Consider the following 11,751-nt stretch of genomic DNA (forward strand, 5'->3'; position numbering starts at 1 on the left):
AAAGTTAATGTTCAAGCCCAGCCTGTGACTTTTTTCTGATAATATGTTCATCAATATTTTTAGTTGGTCTTCTGTTTCCGCAAATACTACGGTGTCGTCGACATCTCTTACATTGTTAATGATGATTCCATTGACTCTGGTACCTTCAGGGCGATCTTCAAGATAAGCTCTGATTATCTTCTTCTTCATGTGCCTTGTCCGTTGCGGATGTTGGCTATCATCATAGCAATTTTAATTTTGTTTGCGGCATTTCTGAATATGCTCGGCTTTGATTATATGTTCGGCATATATATTAAATTATAGGGGGGACAAAATGGAACCTTGTTCATATTATAAATGCAACTTATTTGATCTCGTAGTTTTATTTCTTCTTCCTTTTCAGATCGATATTCTACTATCATACAAGCAAATTCAAAATTCACTAACAATGAGGAATATAATAATATACCAATTTACTCGCTTAAACGAAGTTCATAGAATGTCTCCATATTTATAAGAAATATTTTATGAAAATTTATTCAAAAGATTGTTTTTTATTTTAATTTTTCGGTAATTACCGTCTTTATTTTTTTTTAAATTGTTTAAGTTGTTTAAAATACGCAAATACTTATTAACCGGCGGAGTATAATATTTTCAATATTTCTAGCAAACAAAAATAAATTTTAGTGTGTAGCAACAGTATGATGTATATTTAAAAAAACAGTAATTTCGACAAATAATCACATACAGGGTTGCGAAAAAGTCTGGCAACACGGTAATTTCTCGGAAACCACTACAACGATTTTTATAGAATTTGATGGGTAAGTGTCTTCCAATACGGCCGATATTATAGTGGTAATTACATTGTTGTCAAGTCTTCTGTTTTTTTTTGAAAATCTAATGAACTTTCTTATTTCAAATAGAACATCCTGTATATTTTTTGCCTTTTGAAGTCCTTAAGAAATACTGATTATTTTTCATGTTATATTCCCTATACCTAAATGCCATAATTTCGGAGTGATTGCTACATTTATTGAAAAAAATTTTTAAACAAATTATAAAAATCAATTTTTTTCGGCTCGGATAGACATTATTTTAGGTTTTTTGGATCATTGGGAACAAAAAACGTCTTTTGTAATTTTCCTCTAAAGTTACTCGTTTTCGAATATTAAAATATTGTTTTTTAGTTGTTAATGCAGCCCGATTGCCCGTCCTCGATTATGCGCTTAATTAATAATTAAAAAAAATGTTTTAGAATAAAACGCGCCAAAAATTCTTAAAAGCTCATAGAAGAATGTTTGAGCTTGAATTTAGGTACTTCGTGGTGACAAAAATAATATTTTTTACTTGTGTTTTTGAACCTCAGAAACATCAGAGAAAAATCGTCATTTTTCCGTAGAAAATCGTCATTTTTCGATTCTTTTCAGTTTAAAATTGTTTATAAATCGGAAACGATTAACTTTAGAGTAAAATTATAGAAGACATTTTTTGTTCCCAATGATCCAAAGAACCTAAAATAATGTCTACCCGAGCCCAAAAAAATTGATTTTTATAATTTGTTTAAAAATTATTTTTAATAAATGTAGCAATAATTCCGAAACTATGGCATTTAGGTATAGGGAATATAACATGAAAAATAATCAGTGTTTCTTAAGGACTTCAAACCGCATAAAATATACTGGGTATTCTATTTTAAATAAGAAAGTTCATTAGATTTCCAGAAAAACGGAAGACTTGATAACAATGTAATTACCACTGCAATATCGGTCGCATTAGAAGACTCTTATCCACCAAAATCAATAAAAATCGTTCTAGCGTTTTCCGAGAAATTACCGTGTTGAGAGACTTTTTCGCAATCCTGTATATGCAAACATGCCTGGGACAACACAGAGCACACTGGAAAGATGCATCATTAATAATGAAGAAAACAGACATGAAAAAGAAAAAAAATAAAGAAGCGGCCCTCATCCTACTGACAAAAAATGCGTAGCAAACGCATCAGCAGAATTTAGCATGCTTTGGTTGTCAGTACTTAAAGAAGAAGTGAACAACAAGAATAAACCAACAATAGTGGGTGATCAAATACAATACACATTCAACACACAATACATAACACAGTACGTACGACCACTCCCATACACAGAACCACATAAAGCACATAGAAATAATGTAGAAACACACAGAATAATCAGAATTTGATGTACCATAGGGCAGTGATTCCCAACCTTTTCCCCATGATCGCCCCCCTTAGACAGGTTTCACCAGTTGTGAATACTATAATAGCCCCCCCCCCCAATTAAATTGAAACAAATAATTAATCAGTACAATATTTATTTAGTGTTACATTTCGTAAAATGATAAATGGTTAGTAATAATTGTTAATTTCTCCCTCTCCCTTGGGCCTAGTGTCCCTCACATAATTTCTTTATGTCTGGCTCAATGTTGGTTAATAGCAACCTCAAATCCCCTCTGTTTTCACTTATCATGTTACTTATTTTCTTTAATTAATTATTGTTTCATTTTAACCTAGGTTTCAGTGTAATAGTGTTTTCTCATGCTGCTTGCTAAATATTGTCCACCAACAATTAACAATGTGGCAACTGAACATAGAAACAAATTTAAAAGGGATTTGAAGATTTAGATATGGATTTATAATTCGCTCTGATAGGGAGTCAGAAAAGAATAAAGATGGGAGAATGAAGTGGCCGAAAATGTACAAAATGTATTGGGCATCAGATACCGGAGATCAGCAACCTGGGATCAGCAATGTTGGAGATGAAAATTACAAGAGCCAGAGTTTTAAATTGGCCCATAGTACTGTTGGAGGAAAAGATAAAAATGGGCCAGATAAAAGTCAGAGAAAGAATAAAGATGGAAGAATGAAGTAACAGCAAATGCAAAAAAATATGTTAGGCATCAGATTTTAAAGATCAATAGCCTGGAATCAGCAATGTTCGAGACAAAGATTTACAAGAGTCCGAAACTTAAATTGGCTTAGAGTGCTATTGAAAAAAAAACATAATCGTGGGGGATTGACGAAATAAAATGTACAGAAAAAAATCAATTCTACTTCTCGAACAACTGTTTACATTTGCTTTTACTGTGCAAGGACTCAAATATAAATAAGACATACAATATAATATTTACATCCACAAAAATTAAAATATTTGGCATACATCAAAATAAAATTATAATTTATTTTGAGATAGCGTTTTTTGAATAATTCATTTATCTTTTATCAATAAGTTAATAGAATGAAGTTAACTTTGTCGCAAAATCATCGCAGACAAAAAAACCAAGTTTGTTTTAAAACATGTTAAGCTACTTTATTCTGTACAAATATTAAAGTAAATTTTAGTATAAGCGAACACTATTTTAGTGCATTCCGATACGAAAGATAAAGAGAGGTATTGTATATTATAATTTCTGTAATTATTTTTGTAGAGGCAGGTTTAATACATATCGAAGGTAATCCCTTTATCTTCATGGTGTGTTCTTTGGTTAATTCAGTGCTATATTTTTGAGCTTTTTTAGGAGGAGTGGGCATTTATGTTTGCTTTTTCTTTACGAAATTGATAACAGTAGGGGAGGAAAGTATGCTAAATTTGCAATTACTCGAGCGTTATGGGGACCTCTATCCATAATTCGAACAAATGTCTCGAATAAAAGTTGCTTATTTTTACGTAAAGAATCCAAATCTGCAATAAAAATTGGGGATTACTATTTAAGATTTTAAAGTAATCCCCTACCCCAGCTCCGTGGGGCGTCGTGTTTGGTGAGATTCCATAGATTTTTCAAAAATATTGAATACATGTATTTTGCACTTTTTCGATCTGATGTTCATTTCGCGAAATATCGCGGGGTTCGTAATTAAAATTTTAGATTTACCCCCCACCTCTCTACGTGGGTGTCGTGTTTGGTATCATTAGATATATTTGTGAAAAATATTGAACACGTATTTTTTAGTTTTTCGATCTGACGTTTATTTCGCGAAATATTCGTTCGTTTTTTTGTGAAACTTTGTGACTCGCCCATTTCCTTACGCCCTGCTCAAATTGTCAGATTTTTGAAATATACACTCTTTTGCATGTACTTAATCTACCTTATCTTAATATGACGATTTCGAGTTTTTCTAAGGATAGATTTTTTTTCGGACCCCCCCTTAACGAACTCTTCTGTATTAAGAGCCAATATATTATGGTAGAGGCACATTTACAGGGTACAAGGTTTCTCCCCATGTGATAATATGACGCGCTCGAGTAACTGAAAAAATCCCCGCTTGATCTCCATTACCATAAGGTTAATAATCTGTTGATGATATTATGTCATCATTCAGTCTGCTGTGATAACATAAAGTAACCACAGAGGTTCTCAATGGAAAATTCTCATTCGTATATTACGACTTCCTCCTATATACCATCTCTATTGAGGCTGGCTATAGCAAAGTCTCCTTTATTGTGGGCTTGTGTATTGTCATACACTTCATCTTCTTCTTTTTTATAGACATGACTTTGTCTGTTTTTTCAGTGTGCCTCCAGTAAGTTGTTGTTCCATCGTTTTCGTGGTTTTCCCACTAATCGTCTTCATTTGGGAAACCGTTTCTCGCCGTTCTTACTACTCTATTTGTTGTCATTCGTTATATGGTCATTCCATTGTAATCTTCTGTTTCTTATACAGTTGTTAATGTTCTTCACCTTGCACCTTCATCGTATATCCGTACTTCTAGCTTTACCCATAGTGTCTTACCATCTATTGTTTGAAGAGTTTTCTTCTCTGCTCCGTTTCGAGCAATTATCTTCTCAGTGTCAGGTCGCGTTTCTGCCGCTTATGTCATTATTGGCCTGAAAACTGTTTTGTAAATTTTGATGTTCAGTCCTTTTCCAATATTTTTAGTTTTCCTCCCGTAGTTCGATAGTTTGTGGTATGAATAAAAACGGAGTATAAACTCCGAGTACGTTCCTATGAGTATGAGCATAAAGTATAAGTTTATACTCCATTTAATATGAATAAAAACAAAATAAGTCATCAATCGCAGTAGCACAGAAAACGACAATAAATATTGTTCCCATACCACTAGATTGACAACAACAGGTGGAATACTTTTTTTGCTTCCAACCTTCCGAGATTTTCAAAAATTATAAATCATACAGGATGCGGAGGAAATTAAGATAAGAGAATTTTAAATAATTCACAACCCATCTGCTCAACGTGGTAAAAGTTCCAACAAGAAAGATTCCTTAGTACTCAACAAAAGAGTAAATGAATTAAAATGTATAAACATTTTCAATTTCTTTGCAACACGAAAATTCAGCAGCTGCATAATACTCTGGTTAAATCGGAGACTGCAGGAAGAGTCTATACCGGTTTCGGAGGTTTTTCCTCCTCATCAGTAGTCCCATATCCTCTTCTCTCCGATTTCCCCAGGCATTATATTTTGGGCCCTTCCGAATTGCAAATAACGAAATGTCACGGATGTACTAGAGCCATCTACCGAAAAACAAAGTAAGTCATTAATCGAAGTAGCACAGTAAACGACAGTAAATATCGTTCCCATACCACCAGATTGACAACAGGTGGAATACTTTCTTTGGTTACAACCTCCCGAGATTTTCAAAATCCGAGATTTAACCAGAGTATTATGCAGCTGCTGCATTTTCGTGTTGCAAAGAAATTGAAAATGTTTATACATTTGAATTCATTTACTCTTTTGTTGAGTACTAAGGAATCTTTCTTGTTGGAACTTTCACCACGCTGAGCAGATGGGTTGTGAATTATTTAAAATTCTCTGATCTTAATTTCCTCGGCATCCTGTATGATTTATAATTTTTGAAAATCTTGGGAGGTTGTAACCAAAGAAAGTATTCCACCTGTTGTCAATCTGGTGGTATGGGAACGATATTTATTGTCGTTTTCTGTGCTACTTCGGTTGATGACTTACTTTGTTTTTCGGTAGATGGCTCTAGTACATCCGTGACATTTCGTTCTTTGCAATTCGGAAGGGCCCAAAGTATAATGCGTGGGGAAATCGGAGAGAAGAGGATATGGGACTACTGATGAGGAGGAAAAAACCTCCAAAACCGGTATAGACTCTTCCTACACTCCCCGATTTAACCAGAGTATGATGCAGCTGCTGCATTTTCGTGTTGCAAAGAAATTGAAAATGTTTATACATTTGAATAAAAATAGTTTGATGTAATGAGTATCTAGTCACCGTACATAAGAGTAGATACTACCACGTGGAGTATATACTGCAAAATTTGGAGTATAAACTACATTCTCATTTTTATTCATACGAGCCAGTGTGACACCTAGATATTTAAACTCCATCACTTGTTCTATTATCTGACCCTCCAGCTCTAATTTACATCTTAATGGATTTGCTGTTATAACCATGCATTTTGTCATTTTTGGGAAAATTAACATGTTAAATTTTCTGGTGGTTATATTAACCCTCCATTAGTCGCTAGGATAAACGGAGGATCAAGAGTCACTACGGTGTCAGAGACCGACAATTAAAAAAAAATAGTTATTGCTATAAAATTCATACAAATATTTTATATTGTGTATACGCTCTGAGCTTCGCTGGTGTCGCTCCTAGCGGTTAATAATTCAACTTTCACCGGTAATTTTTAAATTTATTATTTAATTGTTATCGCTTAATATTTACAACGCTAAAAAGTAATTAAATTGTAATAGATTTTTTTAAGATTTTGCTAATCATTTTGACGTTCTATTGATGAAATATTAATTTCTTACTTCGGATACTTTCACAATTATCATGTAGATGGCGCCAAGATTAATTTATAATTACATATTACAGAACATTAAAAAACGCAAATTCAGTATTTAAAACGTAAGTATATTTAAGGTAAAAATATAAACCACAGCTTTGATCAACTAATATTTTTTATAATTAATGTTTTTAATTTTAATTTAAAATTAATCACTTTGACATTTATGTCAAATTTCCGGTAAACGTTTACAGACTTGTCATTACTGGCGCTCACGAATTTATTAATATCCCCTCTACGTACGAGCTCACAGCGTGTAGGAATGACTGAAAAATATTTTTGCAAATGTTTTTGAAAATATAAAATGAAAAACCCTAGTATAACAATATACATATTGTTATTTGTAATATAAAAATATTCGCTAGGAACCATTTCCCATAATTCCAACAAACGTTTTTGTTCGGCTTCAAAGGACATCTATAAATAAGATTTGACCAAAACTTACCGATAAAATGCAATAATAAGATGCTAAATCTTTACCTGAACTGCAAGCTATGCCAATAAAGTAATAACCACACCGTTAGTCGCTACGGAGTCTTGCACCGAGAATAGCTATAAAACTCGCACAACTGTACCCAAGTAGGTAAGAATGTATACTAACACGAGGTTAGTTGATAGGAAGAGGTACAGAAAGTGGCGATAGAAAAAACCAGTTATTTTGTAAATCCCGAATGAATAATTCTGTCGTCGGTGTGTGACACCGATAGCGACTAACGGAGGGTTAAACTGATGCAGCATACGTTGTAAATCATCTTCACTCTGAGAGATTAGTAATGCATCGCCTGCATAGCAGATTATCTAAAGTTGTTTTTCTCCCATTTGGTATCCTTTTTTAGTTCCTACTTTTTTTATTATTTCATCCATGATCAAGTTGAACAATAAAGGACTAAGAAATTCCTCTGTCTTATCCAATGTCCAGCTTCAATTACGTCAGTTAGTTCATCTTCTACTTTTACTTTTGTTGTGTTGTTCTGGTAGATGTTTGCGATGGTTTTAGTTATTCCTAGAGATACCTCTCTTGAGTATAACAAATGGATAACGTCTTTTAGTTTGACACCTTCAAATGCCTTCTTAAGGTCCACGAAACATAAAGGTACAGGTTTGTTGTATTCTTATGATTTCTCTTGAACTGGCCTCATTATAAATATACCGTCGGTGCATGATCTTCCCGACCTTCTCTCTCTCTCTCTCTCTCTCTCTCTCTCTCTCTCTCTGTCTCTCTGCCACCAAGGAGGCTGCCATTTCTTTCTCATTGCAGACATTTGCTCTAGCTGCAGCTTCGAACTGAAAACAATGTTTCTGATGTTGGTTTAATCAAATGTAAGTGGTTTCAAAATTTGGTTAGTTATGATTGCATCGAATTGGCTAGTTAAGTTTAGTTAATAAGTCATGATTGTACTGTACCTACCTGGTTCAAAATTGGAAGATGATGATGGTGTTATTTGTTCAAATTCGACATTAGTTACTGAAATAATATTAGATACAGCAGATTGGGTACAATTTTTACTTTCTAACTCAAGGATTTGTCTTTTCCTCTCTTCTTCCTCGTCTTTTCTATGCTTTTCCCTCAGTTCCTTCCTCTTCTTGTCAACGCTGCTCCTTTTCCTCTTTCTCTTCTTGCCTACGTTATAACGTACTATATATCTGCTGGTGTGTTCATAAGAGAAGAGAGAAATATATTGTTTATTAAAAGAGATTTTATTCAATTTTAAAAATAATATTTAAAATTTAAAGATACAGAATTACATCCTTTTTTACTTTTTCGAGACAATGCACCATTTTTAATATTAAATAAAAATTTTTTCTTGTAATATCTAATACGATTTCCAGTGGTTGGGATTAAAACAATATACTTTTTGTTTCAGAGACTAAACAATGGCAAAAATCAATACAGCACTTGCAGTTCTTTTATTCATAGTTTCGGTAGCATGGTGTCAACCGACTTCAGTGCCAGTAAATCAAACTTCACCACCAGTACAAAGTACTACCAGTACAACAGTACCTCCATCGATACCTGAGAAGTATGAATACATTGTTAAACTACTGTTCGGACTAGAAAACGAAAAAATACCGGAATTTATAGTTAAAGCTATCTATGACGCTAATTTTGCGACCCCTGCAGATTTGATAATGCTGTATGATGTAGGAAACATAAGTTTAGCTCAAACTGTAGAAGTACTACAAAAACTAAAATACGATCCCTCTAACGTATTGAGTATGAAGGGCTTAGAGACCATACTGGATGATTTAAACGTAAAGTTTAAAAATTTCTATAATACGATATTTTTAGAAAAGTTGAACATATCTGGAGTTCAACTACGGAATTTTTTGCAAGCTCTAAACATTAACACTGCCGAGTTTTCTGAGGCTATGACCTACGGGGATGAAGACCCACTGGTTATATTCAAAAAAGGAAACTTTTCTTCAGCAAATTTCCAAAAGGCTTTAAACACTATTAACGAGACTGAAGAAAAATTCTACAGTGTTTGCAGACAAGAAATTTTCCAAATTGTTATTACTCAAAACTCTACATCAGATGTCTTAAGTAATTTGAAGAAATACCATTTTGACCAACGTGAAGCTCTTCAGTTATGGAAGATTATGAATGTGACTGAAGAGAATGTTGAAAGTGTACCAGTTTTTGCAGATCTACTGACGAGTCTGGAAGACAGCCTAAAAGATACCACTTATTTGGGTGTTATAACCAGTAACACACAAGTAGGGATCAACGAAGCTGTGTATGATGATATTAAAGACAAACTGAAAATGGCAAAATTATACGCTCAGTCTATTTATAATAATAATAACACTGTAGCGTTAGTTCCAGAGAAAAGTGAGTTTACAGATTTAGTTACGTTCAAAGTACAAAACCATAATTTTACAGAACATGCTCAGATAGCAACAACGAAGAAAGATCTCACCAACTGCCTTTTTGTAACAGTCAACAACGGTACAGTAATTAGTACAAAAGTAGATGTAGCTCGATACAGGGATTCTGAGATAAAAGTTGAACTAAATTTGACCCAGCTAATCCAAGGCAGTCCTTTAATATGTGACAAGAAAGTGTATGGATTAGCTAAAGAAATTGATGAAGGAGATATCGTTTTTGATACATTTAATGTTGATTCTGACAAATCATCAGTAAGCACTAATGTTCTAAGTACGTGTCTGGCAATTCTTTGTTTTGTAGTGTACTTTAAGATATGAACATTGTACATAACTATAGGTATCTTTATAGAAAGAATATAGTGTTAACTTTGTAAATAGATTATTATTATTACTATTGTTAATAAATGATTTATTATTATTTATTAAGCTGAATAAGGCGAGTTTATTTTTTTTACATAATTTTCAACTTTCTACTTCTTCTTCTTCTTCCCCTTTTTCTTTCATCATATAAGCAACTTTGCTTGTTCATTGGCGGGAAGATTGGAAGATTGCCACTCCATATCTCGCGCGTACGGCTGATACTTCTTCTTCCACTTGGTGATTTCTCGCTTGCTATTTTAATTCCTTTTGTGTTCGCCATTCTACTGATATGATTGTTCCATTATTTTTATATTTCTATTTATTCGTCTCCTCCAAACGTCTTGATCGTCTTTTACTCCCACGAATATCTTCTTTAGGACACTTCGCTCCCATATATTCAGCATCTTTTTATGATTTTTGTTCATTACCCATGTTTCTCTTCCGTAAACGACTGTGAGCTGGATGACTGTTCGGTATAATCTCAATTTTGCCTCTCTGGAAATATTTTTTGCTCTTAGTAGTTTGTGTAATGCTCCGACAATCTTCCGTCTCCGCGAAATTCTCTTCTTAATTTCTTGGCTTTCTTTTCCTTTACTTGTTAAAGTTACTCCTAGATACTCAAACTCCGTCATCTTTTTAAAGCAATACTCTTTACTCTCGTTGTCTGTGGTAATCTTTAGTGTTGTTTCTTCATATGCGGTCTATCCCATTTCCATATTCTTTGTTTTTTGCTAGTTAATTCTCAGTCCATGCTGTTTAGCCTTTACTTCAAAGAGTTTGAACATCCTCAACAATTCCCTTTTAGTTCTTGCCATTAGGACTACATCGTCTGCAAAGGCCAGGGCCTGGCTTTTGTTGTCATAGATCGCACCTTTTGTTCGTATTCCACTCTCTCTTAATATTGTCTCCAACAAGAAATTGAAGAGTACTGTGGGCAGCGGATCTCCCTGCTTTAATCCCCTTTTAACTCCAAATTTTCCTGTCAAGCTTCCTTGTATCCTTATCATATTACGGTGTTCATTAAGGTCATTTTCACTAGTCTCATCATATTTTCCGGAATTCCGAGTACTCTTAGAGCCTGGTACAGACGCCTTCTTATCACAGAATCTTAAGCTTGTTTTAAATCTATAAGGCGGAGGTTTAGTTTTAACTAGTGCTCGTACGTACTGCTCTGAATCATTTTCAACACGAATACCTGATCTATGGTGGATCTGCCCTTTTTGAATCCATCCTCCCTGGTATTCACCAATCTGCTCGTTTAACCCTTTTTACTGTTTTACCTTCTCTTCTGACCTCTTGTGTTTTTTATCATTTTTATCATCGTTTATGAAAATTCTTTCTTATTTGTGGTCTTTTAATTTTCTTTTATTTCTCATTAGCTTCTCCCTTTCTTCTTGATTTTCTAGCTGCAGCAGGCATGTTCTCTCTCCTATCTTAAGAGCTGATTTAATACCTACATTTATATTGTAAAGTTTCCTCTATCTTTTTCCCATAGCCAATTTCAGCATCTCTGGCTACTCAGCGTCTATATCAAAACCTGTTACAATCACGTTATCCTTTTTCTTCTCTTTCTTTAGGTAATCTAGTCTAGTGGTCAATTCTAGCCCTTCCTTTTTAGCTGCTCACTTTCCTTCCTAATAGCCTCATTTTCTTCCTTTAGCTTCTGATTTTCAGCTTTTAACTCTTTTAGCTTTTCCGCATAAATTTTTTGCTCGTTCTTAATATCCTTCAC

General features: G+C 33.8%; 1 protein-coding gene across 3 annotated transcripts in view; it reads left to right on the top strand.

Moving 5' to 3' along the window:
* LOC114332837 (uncharacterized) overlaps positions 1-10,077 on the top strand; it is a 28,031-nt gene extending 17,954 nt beyond the window's left edge. For 2 of the 3 annotated variants that reach the window (XM_028282616.2, XM_028282615.2), the window contains exon 2: positions 8,636-10,077. In XM_028282616.2, coding sequence (XP_028138417.1) covers positions 8,646-9,977 — 1,332 coding nt within the window. In that variant the 5' untranslated portion in view covers positions 8,636-8,645 and the 3' untranslated portion in view covers positions 9,978-10,077. Of the gene's footprint in view, positions 1-3,246; positions 3,387-8,635 lie in introns of those variants that run through there. The other variant, XM_028282614.2, reaches the window with a different exon arrangement.
* The last annotated feature ends 1,674 nt before the right edge of the window (positions 10,078-11,751 follow it).

The sequence above is a fragment of the Diabrotica virgifera genome, chromosome 9, assembly GCF_917563875.1.
Source record: "Diabrotica virgifera virgifera chromosome 9, PGI_DIABVI_V3a".
NCBI lineage: Eukaryota > Metazoa > Arthropoda > Insecta > Coleoptera > Chrysomelidae > Diabrotica > Diabrotica virgifera.